Below are 19,781 nucleotides of genomic sequence, written 5' to 3'. Positions count from 1 at the left end.
GGAGTGTAGAGCAAGGTGTGAAATCACCGACAGGACAGCCCTCGGAGAGACAGCTGCACAGCTTATTTATTTCACAGAGATAATTGGACGGATCATAGAGGGCATCACGCGACGCATTCACATGACCATGCAACGGATCAGCGGGGTCACATGCACATGGAAAGCCACAAAGAATCCGTCAAGCAACTCCGCACGATAGACACGTATACCACGAGATACACAGACATCGTATACATGACCATGAACATCGGGGAATCGAATCAAAGAGAACTGTGTTTGATACTTTGGATAGGCGGGAGTCAGAGGTGCACGACGTAGCATGTGGGCTCTTCCAAGAAGAAAATGTCTGTAGTTCACTTTCAAATCAGCCGTCGCCCATTCCATGCTCGGAGGGTACTGCAAAAGTACACGGAAATTCTTCTTTTCCACCCGTTTTCAGCAGTGTTCCGCAGTTCGTGTGCCGCCTTTGTTCCCATCTATCGAGCCTAAAGGGTCGAGTTCCGATACTATGGTAAGCCGGTTCGCTTGGAGACGCAACCGATTGATGCTACGACGCCCTGGGTTTCAGGTCACGATCTCTTCACATTGATGTGCGTGGAGTGGGAAACCGTCGCGACCTTAAGAGTCTAGCAATTGTTTTATAGGGAACTTACCCCTCTCGTTTAACCTGTTGCGTTTAACGATAGTCGGCTCGCGTCAGCCTCATAAATGTACAGTTGCGGGTACACGCAGGTTGTATATGCACGCCAGACGACACTCTAAGCTTCTTCCATACGCTGCAGCGCTATGTAAACTCCCCTTTCTTTCCATGATACGGTAATACTCCAGTTTTTTGTACGCCGGCCATTTGTAGACCAACGGACAGATCTGCGACTCTTTTGTGCCCTCGAATTCTGAAAACCCATTGTCCGATTCGAGGTGGTCACACCAGACGCCAAATTTGTTTGTTTTTATTCGTTAGACGACCTGTTTCTGAGACAAGGTGAGCGGTGCGGACTCCCAGCATCCCAGAGCGCACGAGAAATCGGACTGGCTGGGCCTTCTCATTCCCCTGTACCGAAGAAAGGGCACACGACGTTGACGGCGAGCCTGTACTGAGAAGAAACGACAGCTACAATGTCGGTTGTCTAGAAAGCTGAAGGTGTTGCGCTCACATTTGCCTACGAGACAAAGACGGGAGAAGCGATTGCTACTTCGAAAAAGCGAACGCTAAAAGCAGGCGAGCCTGTTTCGTCTCAGTCCCGCTATTGCGCACGGGAAAGGGAGAAACGACGATTATCTGCCGTCGAGTTTGGAATTTCGAGACCCCTGGGGATGAGTGATACACGAGAGGAGGTCAGTGCGTTCTGCGAGAGCAGGTAAACCGACCGTTTGAGGCGCGGCGCTCCCTTTCCCCTGTTTCGCGTGGGAGAGGACACTGAAGCAACGAGGGAGAAGCGAGAACTCCCGCAGTCTCATTCGTACGCTGCATCTAAGCTGAGAATGACACGCGACATCTGCGAAATTTCACAGGAGCGCGAGACTCGACCTGATGTTGAGCGGCCGCTGCCCTCTGTCGCGATGTCTTGCCGTGTTTTCGATGTTTTTCTGTTCGCAGATGTTTGTTTTCTCCACGCCATCCTCGCGCGTTGTTAACCTTTTTTTTTTGCGCCCTGCTTTGACTCTTTTCGTCTTGGCGGCCCGAATAGACCTGTGCAAAGTTGCGGTTCGCCAGCTCATACCTTCAGGCGGCCGCCGGCTGAGAATTTCAAGCGTTCGCGGAGGGGCGGAGAGTCTGCGGAAAACCCGCCGCGCGTTCTGTGACCTTGTCTCCGCGCTGGATGTCTTGAGGAGGAATCGCGCAGCGAACGCTTCTTAGTCTTCGTTTTTCGCAGCGAGGGAAAGTCTTTATTGGCAAAGCTTCAGGGCAAGACTACTTTGGAAAAATTCGTGAACATTTTTCGGGAGTTGCTGAGACCAACCACCTAGGGAGCGCTCGCTGAGGCACCGCGTCATGCAGACACCACAAAAAGGCAGCCGTAGCAAACTCGAGAAGTGACTCACTCTCTCGCGCTCTCTCGACGTGCGTCTTTTTCTTCGCTCTTTTTTTCTCAACGCGAACGTGCACTCTTCTCTTCTCCGTAAACTGTGCGTCCCTTGACTTTTTTCTGCTTCCCACACGAAAGCAAGTAGCTAGGTTCGTTGTCTTCTGCGCTAACGGGTCGCTGCATTTCTCGTTGCCCGGCTACCTGCCTTCTGATAATTTTCAAAAACATCGCTCGCTACATTCAACTCGCCAAAATGAGCTCCTCCACTACAGGCAGTTCTGGCACCGACCTGAGCTGGTTGCCTTGTGACGCAGAAGGTGAGGTTCCGGACAGCTTCCAGATGCAGACGCAGCTGCAGGACTCATCGTCGTTTTGAATTGCAGCCGGATGCCCTTCGCGCTGTTTTCCGTAGTCGCAGAATCCACGGAAATTGCCAGAGAAAGAAGCATTTTTTGTGCGGACGCCGTGCGACGCAGGGTCGTGGGATTTTTTGCGAGCCACACGCGTTGGGTTGTCTTCTCCATCGTCCTTCCGAGTCTCGCGAATCTGCGTCTCTCCTGTCGCCTGCATCGCAACTGCGCACATCTTTTCCTGTGCTTTCCGCGGACCCTGAGACGTGTTCCCAGTCAAGCCCTGAGTGTTTTTGGAGATTCGCGGCTCCTCGCCCTTTCTTCGCAGAGCAACTCGCCCTTGGATTCCGCATCGTATCGAACGCCTACAAGACGCGCGTCCACACACAGGAGGCCGAAATCCGCTCTCTGAAGGCGCAAGTGGCCGAAAAGAATGAACAAGTAAGCTGTGCAGCCAGTATCCGGCCTCTCCAGGACGAAGCAAAGAGATCCCAGTCACACGCGTGTTTGCACCACACTTAAAATCATCTATCGTGCGGCATGCAACAGACTGTACGTATGTAGTATGTCTGCTCTCACCGATCTGGATGCCGCGTGCCTCGAGGACATGTGCGTTTCCGTTTTCAGTTCGGAGCGCTGCAAAAGAAGCACAGCTCGCTCGAGGTGCAGCTTATCGAAGCGACGCAGCGCGGAAATCAACTCGCCGAAGAAAACAAGCAGCTCGTGGCCACGATCAAGAGGGTGAGAGGCTTTTCGCTCCACTCTCTCCGCGATTAAACATGTGCAGACTTTGAGTAGATATCTGTGCGTCAGTCTTGCCGGAAGCGAGTGACGGCGCACAAGAGCCTGTATCTACAAGTATGGACGCTTCGTGTTCCATCTGCGGACCGGTTTTTCAGTGTTTTCTGCACAGTCTTGCCTTATGTGGTTCGCCTGCTTAGATGGGCGTTGTGTTGCTTCCATACGAGTCCGTCTGTGCCATTAATGTGCGCGTCTTTCCGACGCTCTTGTCATTTTTCGCAGCTGCACAGAGACATTCTGCGCCTGGAGAGTTTGAAGAAGGCCGTGTTGAACTCGATTCAGGAAGACCACTCCGACGCCGACGAATCTTCGCACAAAGTGGGGAAACTGAGCCTTTTGAAAAAATCGAAAGGAAGCCAATCCGCGCCGTCTCCGCTGCAGATCAGCCGCGCGCGAAAGAAAGCGGTTCGCTGTCTGCAGACGCCTGCGTCGCTGAGCATGTCCAGTCATAACGAGCTGTGGCTCCTGTGGCTCCACTCCTCAGTCCAGTCCGGGCGTGGATGCCTTGTGAACACATTTCTAAGTGCACACGGATACACATTCATTTTTTGTCTGCGAGTGGAAGGGGGGGTAGTGTGAGCACGTGGCTCTCTTTCGAAGAGTCTACACGCAGAGACAAGGTAGCGCACATGAGATAGCCTTGTGGCACGTTGGCTGCTGTTTGCAGTACTACGCTCCTGAGGACATGCTCCAGACGGCCGCGCCTCGCACGATGTCAGGTAAGAGATACTCTCGGGACTTGAGAAGGCGCCGTTTCTTCTCTCCCCACGCCGCCATACGCACGTAGCCGAGTCCCTTCAGAAATTTTGCATTGTTTCACAAGATGATGTCGTGGTATTCGTGCAGCTGGTATGCGTTACCCATACTACACCTGTAGCACCACCTAGAGTAAACAGTAGGATAAAACTTAGAGGAGCCCATAGATCTACAGTTCTTGTAGTTGTATGGCTAGCCATATAGGTGCCTAACCAGTTGAAAATCCTAGCTTGGCACATACCTCTAGTACGACGGCCAGCGCGTGAAGACGCAATATCCACGATGCGTATTTGGTGAGCTGCTGTTTTCAGAGATCAACGGAGTGGATGACATGGGCAGTGCCTTCCTCAGCAAACTGAACTCGACCGATGCTCCCTTCCTCACGCCTTCCAGTCACCCCGCGGGCGCTGTGTAAGTGGAGAAGGGCGATTCTGGTCGTTTTCCGCTCGAGGGGCAGTTTCGCAACCTCTGCGCCGGTGCGGTGAACGCTGTGTATAACGCTGTGCCGACGTCTACGGCGCCTGTGAGAGGATGCATCCGTATGTCGATCGGTATGCATTTTTGTAAGCAAACATGATGTTTATGTAATAACAATGGATCCTGGTAACCAATACGTATCGTTCTGCGCACGAGAGTGTCTCTAAAGAGTCATGGTCGAGTGAGTCGAACCGCGTTTCTGTTCGTCGATCTGTCTCCTCGCAGGCTGACGCCGAATACTGCTGAGACGAAGCCAGTTGACGGAAAAGTCTTCTTCAGGTAAGAAACAGAAAGTGTTTTTATTCAACGGCGAAATGCCATTCTTGGGGCGTAAGGCATCTTGCACGTTTCTTGCGTCCTTCCGTGCCTCGTACACAGCTGGGTCTCGATGCGTAAAGCTGCGTGGATGCTTTCGATTTGCACAGCAGTGCCTATAGGATTTTTTTTTCGGTTCGGTTCTGTCGTTCCGGCTCGTGTAGAAACGCGCGGAGCCGCATGTCGTATGAGAACTTTAACCTCTTTCTCGCCAACATCAAGAAGCTGAACAGCCACCAACAAGACCGCGAAGAGACGCTACGAAACGCGCAGAGACTCTTTGGTGAGAATTTACAGAGGACGCAGAAAGCGAGGCGCATACTTATATATATATATATATATATACATACGTATATGTGCGGAAATATATAGGAACGCATGCTCGCGGCTTTATATCTCGGCAGCTATCGTCACGTGTCTCTAGATTTGAACAAAAGCACATTTGCACAGGCGTATGGTTACTAATCATTGTAACATGAAAGACGCTTTCAGATCCTGTAGGTCGCCTCTCGATATTATCAGGTAGATGCTCATGACAGCCCGACGCTTGTATGTGGCCGCCACGTCCTCACCTATATGCATGCATGTAGTTAGATATGGACTTAATTGGGTATCTTCTTTTTTTGCCGCAGGCGAAAACAACCGCGATCTGTATGAGGAGTTCAAGGTGATGATCAACCGCCACCCGTGAAGAAGCAAGGGGCCGAGAGAAAAACTTAGAAGTGTGGAGTTTTTCTCTGGGCGAGTCCACACAGTGCGCAAAGGGAAGTCGGAGGAACGTTTCTGACCTGTTCTCCCTCGCAGACAAACCCGGGCAAGCGCTAGACTCTTCCGCTAGGAAGCTGGAGAGTGCCTTGCCGGTTTTGACTGATGTAACAAGTGTGTTTGTGCTACGAATGCGATCATTATCTTCTCTAGAGAGAGGGAGCGTCTTCGCGCGCATGTAGTTGAAAAAGGAGAGATCGCTGTTTGCAGGAAGATCTCCTCCTGGTAGAGAGAGGGAGAGGGACAGCTGCGTCCCGCTTTTGTTGAACACGCGTTTTTGCACGCGGGCGCATTCAGCGCCAAAATTGGTTTTTTCAAGGGCGTTTTTCTGAAACTGCAAGAAAAAGCAAAATAGAGAGATGGGAAAGATCCTCGACTCGACCTTACTCAAGCGAGGCTTTGCGGAACCACAAGAGTCTTCGCGCGCGCCTCCAAATGTGCACTACTCTGTATATGCCGGTACAAATAGTAGATACGCCTGTCAGAGTATGCATGCCACGGTGACTGCGGCGATGGATATGTTCCTACGTGTGAGTATGCGTACATGTGCGCTTTCTCTATATACGAAGGGAAAGGCGGGAGAGGGAGTAGGCCCTTTTATTTGAATTTCGAGACAGATAGAGAGACAGCCTTGAGCACACCTTTCGTGCCTCGCTCCAAAAGGAAGGCGGAACGCGAAAGGCTGTCGTCACAGGTTGGTTTGTTGAGCGAAACATGTCCGTCTTGCCTCGTCTGCGTTCTTGTCGTTTCTTGTCTCCTCGCCAAGATGGAGTAGGTGGTCGCCGCGAAGGAGGCTCGCCATCTTGGAGAGTCGTGCAAGCTCTTTTTCGAAGCTCAGATCAAATCTCATATTCACAACTACGCATAATCATCTGTGTATGCACGTTACGAATACTTGCTGGTGTACGCGCGTATATAACTCGACTTTTGAAAGAAAAGACTATAACTCTTGTCATTCACCGTAGTTGTACCGGGAAACTGACTTTTCTGAATATTTCAGTCCTACCGACAGAAACCACATCGCGCGTGCTAGTCCTTATTTGACTACCCATGCACCAGGTTTGCGTACACCGAGGCGCCGCATCAGATCTCTGCGAAAAGCTGGTGAAAGTCGTGGGCGCCGCCAGGTGCGCGTGTGCCGATTCAGAGAGTTTCTCACAGCGAGAGCGCCGTAGACTCCGTCAGTCTCAGAAAAAACTCTCTTTCCAGCGAAGATGAAATGTTCTTGGCAGCCGTTGCCGCGCACCCTGCTAGTGCAGTGGGGTGAATGCACACCGCTCGCGTATCACGCAGCACCCCTAACATGTGTCGTTTTTTCTTGCAACACACACGCCGCTTTCACAAAACTCAACAGTGCGGGGACCACCTAAGGAAACTGACGCGACCGCACCGACAAGACCAGCTCTCCAGCGCCATGCAGATTAGGGTCTGTCAGGGGTGTCTATTTCCTATGGCTGCAGACTCATGATGGAAGCAGGGAGCAACTGGACGGATCAGAGAGGGAGCGAGCAACGATACATAAACGCAGCAGGGACGAAGCGACGAAGAAGCATAAGCGAGACAAACAGAGAGTCGTAAATGTGGGGGTCCCGCTTGATCGGGCTGCACGCGGGACAGAAACAAGTGGCAGTGGCGAGTCCAGGCCAAGAAAGAGGCAGAGTGTAGCAAAGAACACCTTTGCTGTTGAGGCCTCAGTGCCCGATTTCTGTTGTCCTGCTCTATCCGGAGTGTGGGCAAGGAAAATCTGACTCCCGTCCCCAAGGGTGCTTTCCTCAAGCTGCAACGCGGCACTATACATTCGCATAGGCAACTAAAAATTGAAACTACAGAACACCCGAGATTTATCGACGCATCTCAGGGAGGCGCCAAAAGTCGCGAGAGCCAAACGCCGCGAAACATACACGTCCTTCGCCTGTGCTTTGTTCTGGGCAGTTCAACTTCGCAGTTATGCTCAAGAAGCTGCGATCGTACGACACTTTCCCGTATCTGCGCTCTACAGTTGAATGCGTAGTCTTCGACTTGGGAATCCATTGCACCGCGATGACTATTACACGATCCTGACATCGCACTACTCCCACAAAACATACCGAAACCATATATCAACGTGTACATACACGTATATGTTACTAGATGACCTATAGTTTCGAATATGCTACGTAACTCCCATCCAAGTACACGTAAATATTTACGGGTAGGCATGGGAGGTACCATATCGTCCTACAGAGCATAGTGCTACACTGATTAGATGCTGCTGTAGAAGAACGCGGAAACAGCCGTTCGAGACCCTCCTCCCGCTCCGTGTACACTAATCTGTATACCTGCGTGGACAGAAACGCTACCCAGGGGAAATGCCCCGGCATGTTCCGCGTAAGAAAGCATATAGTCTTGTTTTTCATCACGCATCACCATCACTGCACGTATAAGTATTGATCGCCTCTGCGCTTTTCCTTCCGCGTGGATTCCTTGACGCTGTAGTATGAAAAGGGCGATCGCTGACATACAGAGTCTTCCTTCGTAACAAACGCGCTGAGACCTGGCGCCGAAGAATAGTTGCTCGCAGTTGCTGTTTGCAAAGAGATCAGCTGAAAAAGGATAGAGGGACGCCATTCGAGTGAAGAGCAGCTTTTCCGTTTTCTTTTTATGCGAAGAATAGAGGGATGCCATTCGAGTGAAAAGCAGTTCTTTCGTGCGGCAAAAACCAGTCACTTGCATGCAGGCCTCCCCTCGAACTGTTCCTCTCGTCTTTGGCTTCTGTTACTGTATCTTTAATAAACGGACTATCTTTTTTTCTTTTTGCTTCTCGCCGAAAAGCTCTCTCGGCAGCTCTGGCCCTCCCACGCTGGAGAGCCCCGTCTAGCTCCGTTGCGTCTTCTAATTTCTGCAAAAATCCAGGGAGACGGTTCGGGGGGCTTCTGCTTGTCACGAAATCGTCGTTTTTGTCTTGTGTCGCATTGATGGGTCCGTTTTTTTTCGCGGCAAGTTGCTCTGCAGTCGTTTTTATTGAGTTTTCCCTCTGTCGAGACACAACTCGTCCTTGTCTCCGTGGGTTTCCTCCCCTTGACGCAATCAGGCATTTTCGCCTGCTGCCAGTCTCGTAACCGATATCCACAACCCAGTGGGAGTCGTCTGCATTTTCCTCCTCCTCCCTGTCGGGCTGTCGGCGTGCCGCCTTCGCTCCTGCCTGCAGAGAGAGTGGGGACTAGCCTGCAAGTTTCCTTTTTCCTCCACTTCACCGTCTTCTTAGTCGCTTCCGTCGCCTCTTTCTGACCACCGGATTGCAAGCGTATGCTTCTGCAGTTTGCTGTTGTCCTCCTCCTCCGCACAGGGGAGCGCATTACACGAGGAAACCAAACCTCTCAAAGTCTGAATCTAGGGTTCAACCGCCTCCACGCCTTCTGACAGCCTCTCTTGTCCCCTCGCTTCTGTTTAGTTTCCTATCGCTCAGCTGAGACTTTCACTCCCCCTGGTGGTTGACGCCTACGTTCTCCGGCATCGCGCACTCGTTTACGTCTCCTTTCTCCTTCACTTTCTCCATCTTGACGTTGCTAGACTGAACCGTAGTATGCAAGAGAGTTGACCTGTTTTCGTCTTTCACCAGTTCTTCGCCTGTTTCCGAACAGTTTAGTTCTCGGTCTTCGCTCCGCTGCATTCTCTCCTTCCTACCCGTTTTCGGTTTTCCTTTCCGTCTGCGTTCCATTGTTTTTTTTAGCGCCTGCGCTACCCGGCCTGCTGGCTCGGAGTTTGCCTTGTGCGCCGTGTCTTTTGTCTTTTGTCGGTGAATCGAAGACACAGGCAAGGACAAAATGGATTATTTCTCCTCGTACGCAGATGACGAGGACGCGAGCGGATCGGCGCCGGAAGTGCAATCCGGAGGCGAGGCGAACGGCGTGTTGCTTGCCGAGGACTCGAAAGACACGCAGGCAGACGCTGAAAAAGATGGCGCACTCAGCCGCGAAGAGGCTCTGCGCGTGTCGCTTCTCCCCTCCATCGACTGCGCGCCACCTGTGAGCCTCTTAGCCTGCAAGGCGCAGTCACAGAGGCAGGCAGTCTTCCATCGGCCGGAAGATACTGTCATCATGTTCAACCCCAAGATCGAGGCGCTGAATGCGCCGCTGCAGGGTAAGTCCAGCGTTCCTTTCCTCCGTCCTCCTCTCGTTTTTCTGTGCCTTGACGCCCGCTGCGAGCTTTCTCACGCGTTGGTTTTCGAGGCTTGCCCGCATACCTTGTGCTTGTGTGGCTGCTGGAGCGTCCAGACGCTTTTCGTCATTTGCTCGAGCAGTGTATTCAAGATGCGAGTACGTAGATGTGTCAAAGAGCGACACTTTCAATTCAATGACCGTTCATCCGTGAAGCACGAGTTGAGTCAGCTGGATGCGGTGTTGTACTCGGCAGCGGGCCGCGCACGCGCCGTCTTCGGTTTCCATTTTTTTCTCGAGCTTTCTGCGTGGACTTCGGCGGCTCGTTTCAACTCCCTCTGCCGCGCCAGACCTGGGCGGGTGACGGGCTGCTAGAAGGGACTCGGTGCTTCCCCCTGCGCGTGTGTGTTTTCATTGCATGCTCGTCTTCTTTAGGCAGACAGGCGGTCACGAGGGGCAAGCCGTGTTTGTCTTGTGGGGCGCTTTTGCCGGCATCGATATACCCCGTGTGCTGTGGAATAGAGTGCGCTTCGTTCTTTCTTTGGTTCGCAGAGATCTGTTTGCGTGTGGATGAAGGAGGTCTTTGGGTGCGCTTGAAGTTGTTTCGCGATTGTGCGATGCGTTCGTGTTTTCCCAGGGCCGCTGACACCGCAGCAGGAGCGTTGCGGCGGCTGGACGGGGGTCTACAGACGGCGGATTGCCGGCGAAGTCGAGCGGGAACACGTGAACGTGGAGGCTTTCGACCGACAGTACTACGACTTCCAGTTCCACGGGCGCGCAGAAGATCCTTCGAACTTCTCGCGGGGCGACTTGCTCTGCTCAGTAGCCGCGAGCGCGCCGGGCGGCGGCTCCACCGTCCGCGAGGCTGTCGCCTACGACGGCCGCGGCTTCGTACCCGAGGGCGTGCCGCGCCGGCGGCGCAAGCGGCAGCGCCTGCGGAACGACGACGCGACCTCTGACGACTTCCAGGGCCCCTGGGCGCCCTTCGAGGCGTCGTCAGTCGCGGCGGCAGCGGCAGGCGACACGGCCGAGGCGGCGGCGGAAGGAGAAGAGGGCGCGGCGGTGGGCACAGGAGAGGCGAACGGGGAGAAGGCGTGCGGGGAGGCGGCCGCCGCTGGAGAGGCTGCGTCGTCGTCCGCTGGGGCGAAGAAGAACGAGGCAAGTGCGCCGACGGCGGACAGCGTGTTCCACGGCAGGTCCGAGAGGGACTACCAAGGGCGCTCCTGGGTGGATGCTCCGCCGACGACGAAGGATCTGCCGCCGGATGCGGCGTGCTTTCCGCCGAAGCGCGAGATCCACGCGTACGTGGGTCACACGGGAGGCGTGCAGGCGATTCGCTTTTTTCCGCGCAGTGGGCACCTGCTGCTGAGTGCGAGCATGGACAGCACGGTGAAGATCTGGGACGTGTTCAACCAGCGGAAACTGTTCCGTACGTACACCGCGCACCGGCAGGCAGTCCGTGACGTGCAGTGGGCGGAGGCAGGGGGCAAGTTTTACAGCTGCTCGTACGACAACACAGTCAAGCTCTGGGACACGGAAGTCGGCAAGGTGATTGGCACCTTCGGGAACGGCAAGACGCCGTACTGCGTGGCGGTGAATCCCAAGGATGATAACGTGTTTATCGTGGGCAGCGCAAACCGCCGCGCGATTCAGTTCGACGCGCGGACTGGCAACATTGAAGTCGAGTACGCGGAGCACATTGGCAGCGTCAACACCGTGACCTTTTGCGAGGAGGGTAAGCGCGTGGTCACCACTGCAGACGACAAGAAAATGTTCGTCTGGGAATACGGCATTCCCGTGGTGATCAAACACATCTCCGACCCCGACATGCACTCAATGCCCGCCGCCGCCAAGCACCCCAGCGATCGCTACCTCTGCTTCCAGTCGATGGACAATCAGATTTTGACCTATGACGCGTACGGGAAGTTCCGCATGAACCCGCGCAAGCGCTTCAAGGGCCACCTCTGCGCCGGATACGCGTGCCAGCCGGCCTTTTCGCCGGATGGAAAGTGGATCATCTCCGGCGACGGGAACGGGAAACTCTGGGTGTGGAACTGGAAAAACGGAAAGAACGTCCGCACGCTCCAGGCTCATGAACAAGTCTGCATCGACTGCCAGTGGCACCCCAACATGACCAGCCGCGTTGCCACCTGCGGATGGGACGGCCTCATCAAACTCTGGGACTAAACGCGCCGCGCACAAGCATGCTGACATATATTTACATATATATATTTATAGGCATCTATATACATCTATACATGTATATATGTATATATGCATATATACATGTGTATGCGTGTATGTATTTACGTATCGCTGTCCCGTCGGGGCGGGAGAGGCGTGGGTCGAGATGAGCAGGCGCAGCGCCTGGCGAGAGGGTTCGCGCGGAGTCGCGAGACGAGCTTGTATGCGGCGCTCATAAAACATATTTATAAATGCATGCGCATGAACTCCTATTCATGTGCATCCATTTATCTACACAGACTTGCAGATATCCACAGTGCGTGGTGGGAGGGGGGGAGAGTGGGAGGGGAGTGGCCTGCAGGGGGAGGCGCGCGGCGGAGGGCTGCGGAGGGGCGAACGGCGGCGGGACTGTATGAGACGTTCCCGTGTCGCGCGTTTTCTATGTTGACTTGAAGACACTGTACCGAACCTACAGAGCTTTTTTCTCAACCGAGAAACGCAGGCGAGCGAGGCGAGCTTGGTGATTTTCACCAAGGCGCGCTGGGGGGCTTGCTCCCCTAGCAGCTGTCTCTTGCGCTCTGCACAGTGACGCCTCTCCGAGAGGGCCGCCACACGGATAAACCTACCACGTATCCGCATGGCTGTGTCGGCGCAGGAGAAGTAGACTCACGCAGAAAGCCGCGGGACACGTGTCTGGGCATCCTCTTTTTTTTCTAGTAAACATGGGAAGCTAGATAATCCGAGGAGTGTGAATGACTTTCCAGGGCAGAGAGCCCGGCAACCGACGAAGTTTTGACAGTGTGGACGCCACGCGCCACGTACTCCGAGCCCATACGTCCACATAAAAATGTCTATATATATGTATATATTCACTGTATTCATATATATAAATATATGTACGCCAAATGAGCCATATACTTATATATATATATATATCGCGGTGTAGACCACGCAGACCGCCAACGCGATCTACATGGCCTTGGAAAACAGCATTTTCGCAGTGAACTTCGTCTCTGCGCAGCCACGCCCGTCAGCAAAGTTCCCTCTGCCTCGATGAGCCTCTGAAAGCCGCGATTGCCATGCCAACCTCCCACTGTAACTGCTGCAGACTGACGCCAAGCTAGCTGAGATGCAGGGTCGCGCGCCTGCATGCCCCACTATTTCGGTCTAAATGTATAGTGTTTAGTGATGTTTTTGTTGCGGTTGCTGGAGCAAAAACACCAAAGTTCAAGTGAACCACGACCTTGAAAAACTGGTGAGGTGCTCGTAAGGGCGCGGCGGCGGGCGGCGAGTGACGCTTTTTACCGGTTTTTGTTTCCTCCACACGACACGGAAAGTGGTATCAACGGAACCGAGGCACGTTTTCCACACTTTGGCTCGCTCGTGCGGACCGAACTTCTCTCACAAATGCGAAAAATACAAAACGCAGCACGCCTCCACACGCGTGCACCATACCACATCCCAGGTCTATAGACATACGTGAAGCAGGAGACACTCCACACACATCAACGCTTCAGTGGACGCAACACTGGCATTACAACCGGGGCCGAGGAGACCAGCTCTCGCGTTTCCAGGCAAAAATGCGAGATATCACGGAAAAACTTGAAAACAGCCAGACGCTCAACCGCGAGAGTGCCGCGGCGAAAACAACCAGAAACAAAGCACACCTTCGCGCACAGGAAAAAGAGACACTGGTGGAGATGCCTGCTGAGCAGAGAGAAATCTCCCCCGCGCCCTGCAACCTACAAAGAGACGCATGCGCCTGCGCACGCAGGAGCCCGCACGAATGCATGCATATGCAGGAATGCATATATATATGGACATGAATGCAAATATAGGTACACGTGTTGAAGTGCGGAGCGAAGAGAGCGACAGCGTTGACAGGCCAGCGTCCGGCGGAAGGCGACATCAGAGTCAATTTGAAAGATAACTGAGCCCTTTCACCCGTTGAAGCATCCACCGCCATTCACACACAGACCACACACACACACACACAAATGCTTGAATCGAAATGCCCCCGTCTGTGCCTTCCACTTTCCTTTGGGTTCGCGCCTCGCAAGTCTCTCTCTCCTTGACTGCCTGCATACGCGACACGTCCACGCCGACCCTGTCCCTGTATACGTTTGCGTTTCCTGTCCAAATGAATTCAAGCCTGGCGGCCGCCACGCCTGCTGAGAGATCCTCCGCCGATTTCTTCAAATTTCGAACGTACAGTACAAGTATATACATATATAAATATATATATATATATATACAGAGATGGATACAAGTGTGCGCGGGGACACGGCAAATACGGTGCCTCACCCAGGTCCATCTATACATCTACAGACACACCTGTAGCGGCGTCGGCGATTTGCGCACCCGCCATTCCGCCACATGCTTCAGGAGACTGCGACGAGTTTTTTCCTCCTCTTCGCTCTCCTGGTTCAGCGCACACCCCGTGCGAGCTCAGTACACTCCGCGAGGCGCCTGCCGGGGCCGAAACGAAAAAAAAAGGGCGACCATGCGCCCCCTCTATTCTCCCTCCTTCCTTTCTCCTCCCCTCTCTCTCGCGGGCGATACTTTAGCGAACCGCGTTCCCGCATAAGGTGTTTCTTGCCATAGATCCATGCGCGCCGTCCTCGACAGCCCGACTCCTCTGACCCACGAACCCTGCGTGGTGCACCCCATCCTCCGCTACGGCTGCTTCCATTAGAGTTCCTGCTGACCTCGCGTCCGCTTGTAGGGCACGCCGATGGCCTTGATGAGCTCCGCCGCGGGTGAGAAGAGCGGCGGCCCCGCCAGGTGCATGCCGCGGTGGCTGCCGGAACCGCGCCTTGCAATGACGACGGCTTTTTCTTCACCCTGGCTTTTCCGGTTCCTCCGCGGCCTGCGCGCACCCGCACTCCCAGGCGCGTCCGCGCTGCCGGACACGTCGTTGTCCGCTCCGCGGCCCTCGCAGGCGACGCGTCCCGCGAGCCTCTCCGCGGCTCTGCCGTTCTTCTTGGTGAGCTCTGGAAACTCCTCGCGCTCCAACGACACGGAGAAGGAGACCAAGTCGTCAAGCAGAGCCACGAGGCCGTGCGTGAGTTTCCGCTGCAGCCCGTCCAGGCCCCACACGACAAACAAACCGTCCGCCGCACGCGGCTCGCCCCCGGGCGCCAGGCGTGCCGCCCCAGACAGAGACACCTCAGCGGGGGACGGGTTCGCGCGCTCGAGCGCCTCTGCGGGTTCTTCTGAGCCTGAAAGCAGCTGCGTCGCCTGCGCGCGGCAGCTTCTGCGGGACTCCAGAAAACGCTGCAGCGTGCACGCCTCCGACCCCGTCAAATCAGCGACGCGGACCTCGGTCATGAATTTGAAGCCGAGGCCGCCCTGGGTCGCACACGCATCCTCTTCCTGACCGGTGGCGCGAAACATGAGAACACGCACAAATCCGCGAACCAACTCGCCTTTCTTCGCGCCCTCACCTGCGTCTACCCATTCCTCTTCGGCGTCCACCCCTTGCCCTTTATCCTCTTTCTCCGGCGACGGCTGCTGCGACTGCCCTGCAGCGGAGGGACTTTGCTCCGGACCGCTGCGGGCGTCGCCAAGCTCTGCGGAGCTGCTCTGAGGCACCTCGTCTGCGTCGTCGTCCCCCGCGGACGAGTTCCTCTCCGCCTTTGCGTCCCTAGAGGCCTCTCTCCAGTTCAGAGAGTCCCACGAGGCGAGCAGCTGCGCCTCCAGAGTCCCCAAGAAACCCTGAAGATACGCGCTGTCGGCGACGAGCGACCGCACGCTGCGGAACGAGGCGCGCACGCCGCGAAGGAGCTGGACGGACGGGCGCAGCTGACCCCGGCCGCGGCCCCCGCGCGAGGCATAGACGCCTCGTGCGAAGCAGTCTGCTCGCTCCTGGTCGCGCAAAATCTCTGCAATGAGATACTCCTCTTGGCTCCGCAGGTAGCGCAGCAGCGCCTGCTGCTCCTCCAGCGAACACGAGGGTGTCGAGCTTCCCTTGTCGTCTGCAGGGTTGCCGACCCCCGACGCCGCGGAGTCGCCTGAGGACAGCGGCGAGGCCGCGGTCGTGTGGCTGCTGCGTTCTCTCTCCTTGTCCTCATCCCGCGCCCGCGTGCCTCCCCCCAGTTTCTGCTCGCGAATGAGCACGAGGAGATGCCGCTGCTGGTTCCTGTTCTGCTTCAGCTTGTGCTGTTTGCGCCTCCTCTCCTGCTCTGCCTTCCGCGCCAAGCGGTTCACCCCGCGGCTCTCTTCCTCGTCGCCCTCCGCGCCACCCGCACCCCCGCCCGCCTCGGCCTCCTCGCTCTCCGCGGCTTCGTCGCGGTCGCCCTCGTGCGCGTGGGGTCTTCCCTTCTTTTTGCCCGCGCGCCGCCCCAGCAAAAGATCCTCCTTGCCTTTTCGGAACGCCTCGTAGGCCGCGGCGTTCATCTGCAGCAGCTGCCAGCAGGAGGTACGCGGCGGCTCGACGACGCTGCCAGGCCCTCCGCCGTCGGTGTCTGTCAAGTCTTCGCCGCTCTCATACATGCATCTGCGCAGCGCCGCGACGAGTAGCTGATGCGAAACCCATCTGCGCTGCTTGTGCTTTCCCGTTCGCTTCTTGCCCCCGCCCTCTCTCCGCGTTTTGCGCGCGCCACAGGAGAGCGACGCGGCCGCGGCAGACGTCGAAAAGGGCGCGAACGCGGGGAAGGCAGCCGCCGCGGCCGGCGCAGACTGCGTGACCACGCAAGCGGCCTCCCCCTCCGTCCCGCCGCCGGGGAGGCGAGGCGAGAGCGAGGCGGGCGCAGCGGCCTTCGAAAGCACACAGGGCGCAGACGACGGCTGCGCAGAGAGCCGATACGCAGCAAAGTGCGAGGAGAGAGAGGCGGAAGACGACGGCCGACGAAGCGAAGAGGACCCGTCGACGTCGTCGTACCAACTCACGCGACGCTGGAGGGAGGAACAAGCCGCGCCACTAGCCTCGTTCTCGCGACCCCCCTGCCCCGCAGCCTGCCGCGGAGGCGTGCATCCACCTGGTTTCTTCAGGTTGGAGAAGCACGGATAGCTCGCGCCGCCCGCCACGCGTGGGTCTTCTCCGTGCCCGGCTCTCGTCGAGAGTGTGCCCTCGTCTTCGCCCGACACATCTGGCTGCCTTGGCGCGGAATCTCCGTTCACGCGCCGCCGTTCCACGTCCTCCGCTGAAGAGAAGGAACTGAGCAAAGCGCGCGACGCGAGGGGACGCGCGGCTTCGCGCTCGCGCGACTCCTTCCGCATCGTGCTCCTGACAGAAAGGGACACTTCAGGAAGAGGAAAGATCGCCGGACGCAGGAGGGCTAGCACAGACGCGAACCCCGAGGAAGATTCCAGTTCCCCCGCTCGCCTCGCTTCCCTCCACAGATCTCTGCGTTCACCGATTATCTTCGCCGCGCGTTCCTCCGCGAAGCTGTCGCGAACACGGAATACGCGTTGGAAGGTCAAAGCCTTGCTCAGCCGCTGCCGGTGAACGAGGAGAAGGAGAAGAGTGAATGGAAGTCCAGAACGAGGAGGCACAGCTGCGAAGAAAGATTGAGAGCGTCGAGTGGCTTGTAAAAAAAATGGACGACGTGGGCACGTGCGGCCGCCGGTTCCTGAACTCCACGTCTAGAGAACCCGCCGCATTCCCGAGACTTGTCCGAAGACTCCTCGTCCGCCGCTCAACGTCTTCTGTTTCATCGGTGCGCCTCAGATGCCACCACTTCTCAGCACGTGGTGCGAAGTAATTCAAAGTAATTCAGCGAGTTGCTTCCGTACTGTCCACGCGGTGAAGGGATAAGCATACACACAGGAACACGCGGAGGGGTAATCGGTGCATTCGCCACATGCGGAATGGGGGTGAGAGAAACTTGGAGAAATTTCACTACCTAGCCAAATCGAGCAGAGATGGGAGCCTTGCCATCCTGGAGCAGTTGCTCGGGGTCTCTCCATCCCTGGCTCTCGTCTCGGACTTGTGCATTTTCGAGTGTGTGTTCACTATTCATGGATCTCGTTTCTCACGTTGAAGGAAGTATGCGAAAGCAGATAACCGGAGAAGAAAAGGGAACGGTAATGCAGCAAATTCGTTCTAGCGACTACAAGGAAGTGGGGAGGGCGCCCGATAAGGTTGTCAACAGGCCATGGCAACGCGGGTGCAGCCTTCCGTCGCCGCTGTACAGACGAGTTTTCACCTCTGAGTAACTCGATGCTCAGTCTAAATCTCTGAGGAACCAAAACGAGATCCTCATTCGAAGTCGTGTTCCAAGCGTTCCGCAAGACACGTCGTCTCGTCCCGCAGCGACCGACTTCAAACTGCAACGAATGGCGCTGTGGGTGTTTTCACTTGTGCGCGGTTCTCCTCCCCTCCTTGATTTCGGCGGGAAGGTGAGGAATGCAGCCGCGCGGGGTTAGAGAAAATGTTCGAAAAGGTGCCGGCATGGCGCCGCCACTCAGCGGAAGGTCTTTGCTTGAAAAGCCGTCGAGAGTCGCGATCCAGCGCCTGCTTCAAAAGGAATGCGGCCTGCCTCGCCTCCTCTTCTTCTCCCTCGCCATCCTTTGATGCGTGAGAAGCCACCAGACAAAAAGAAGGGAAAACTAGAGGTAAATCCACCTCGCGGGCGAGCGGGAGAGCACGGTCTTCGCCGTTTCCTGGGACAGAGGTCGTTGCCGGTGCGCCCGAAAACGCGATAAGAAGGTGAAGAATCAGAACGAGAGGAACATCTAAAGCACCACGGGGATAATGCGCGACATCAATTTTTTTTTGCTGTCTTTTCATTCAAATCAGTTGAAATTACACTCTGCGGAATGTAGGACACGCGCGCATGGCGGGTTGCCGCGTCGTACGAAACCAAAGCACAGCGGCGAGTCCACAGCCGCGCACACGCGTCAGGCACGTAATGCTATCCGACTGAGGTCGTGAAGATACCAGACAGTCGGGGAAGCATCAGACACGAATGGAAACTCGCGGAAAGCGGAAAACGCATTCGAAGGTGAATATGTGGAGCCAACGAGGCCAGTGTGGTGGGCACTAGCCAAGAAGAACCGTGATGCTGAATGTACACCCCACCCGCGAAAAGTCACCCAGCACTGCAGTTAGTGTCTGCGCAGAACTAGGGACACCTCACAGAAATAGAAGACAGCTCTCCTGATTCGCAGTACCTGAGCGGTGCCCCCTCGGCAGGAAACAACGGACGGCCTTGTCCCTCGCACGCTCTGTTGCTGTACACGGTTGCCAATGTACGAAAATCGAAAACGGACAATTAGCATACGTCTGCATTGATTTTCTTCTTAGGGCGAAGGAGCCTGTGGTGTATGTCTGCGGGTAAAAAGACATGTAATAACTAGTACATGGATTCCAACGCTGGATATACAGTCCGAAAACAGAAGTAGAGATATACATATGTTCCTGTGTATGTATACATTTGGCGAAGCCTTTTTTTCGGAACCGCGTATATGGGGTTCTAGCGCGGCCCGCTGCGTTTCGCACAAAATTCCCTCCAGTGACAAACTCGCACAGAAACCGCGTTTCTCCACCTCTATCAATTTCCCCCGCCGTCGCTCTCACGGTGTTGTGCCCTCGTGGTCGCTTTTACTTGATTTGGCAGAACACAAGCCAAAGCATACGTCTTACGTATGTGCACACGCACATGATAGTTCGAACAGAACTTTGTTTGACCGCCAGATGAATATTCCATTGCAACGTATAGATCTGTGATAGTGAACAGCGTGTATCAAACTTGCAGCTCAGATTCACCGCAGGCTGCAGGCGAGTTACTGCGGTATAGAAGCACGCACACCAGGCGTGGGATCAAAGACAGTAATTCAAAGCACATCCTTAAGGAAGCGGGTCCTCATCGAACGCCGTTCTTCGCTCAAACCACCGCCCTGCCCCCTGCGTCGCATTGCATCTACATCACATTTAGACCCTCGTGTAGCTGGCGTCCGCTCCTGTGCTCGATGCAATATATACTTATTGTGCCACCGGCGTTACAGCTTGACGGCGAGAGCCAGAC

The 19,781-nt window shown here is 55.5% G+C and overlaps 3 protein-coding genes across 3 annotated transcripts; 2 read left to right on the top strand and 1 right to left on the bottom strand.

Annotated features, from left to right (window-relative positions):
- Positions 1 to 2,280: 2,280 nt before the first annotated feature.
- On the top strand, positions 2,281 to 5,417 carry BESB_048700 (uncharacterized protein; the record flags this gene model as incomplete). The annotated part of the gene is made up of 9 exons (XM_029363321.1): positions 2,281 to 2,344; positions 2,706 to 2,825; positions 3,012 to 3,118; positions 3,401 to 3,496; positions 3,846 to 3,897; positions 4,246 to 4,345; positions 4,637 to 4,690; positions 4,891 to 5,009; positions 5,359 to 5,417. The coding sequence occupies 9 exons, from the start codon at positions 2,281 to 2,283 to the stop codon at positions 5,415 to 5,417; spliced, it is 771 nt and encodes a 256-aa protein (XP_029220687.1).
- Positions 5,418 to 9,294: 3,877 nt separating this feature from the next.
- Positions 9,295 to 11,814, top strand: BESB_048690 (G-protein beta WD-40 repeat containing protein; the record flags this gene model as incomplete). Its single annotated transcript, XM_029363320.1, has 2 exons — positions 9,295 to 9,610; positions 10,265 to 11,814. 2 exons carry the CDS (start codon positions 9,295 to 9,297, stop codon positions 11,812 to 11,814), a joined length of 1,866 nt encoding a protein of 621 aa, XP_029220686.1.
- Positions 11,815 to 14,502: 2,688 nt separating this feature from the next.
- BESB_048680 (uncharacterized protein) lies at positions 14,503 to 17,031 on the bottom strand (the record flags this gene model as incomplete). The annotated part of the gene is made up of 1 exon (XM_029363319.1): positions 14,503 to 17,031. One exon carries the CDS (start codon positions 17,029 to 17,031, stop codon positions 14,503 to 14,505), a length of 2,529 nt encoding a protein of 842 aa, XP_029220685.1.
- Positions 17,032 to 19,781: the final 2,750 nt, after the last annotated feature.

Source organism: Besnoitia besnoiti, chromosome III (genome assembly GCF_002563875.1).
Source record: "Besnoitia besnoiti strain Bb-Ger1 chromosome III, whole genome shotgun sequence".
In the NCBI taxonomy this organism is placed as follows: Eukaryota; Apicomplexa; class Conoidasida; order Eucoccidiorida; family Sarcocystidae; genus Besnoitia; species Besnoitia besnoiti.
This window is presented reverse-complemented; position numbering and strand designations above follow the sequence as displayed.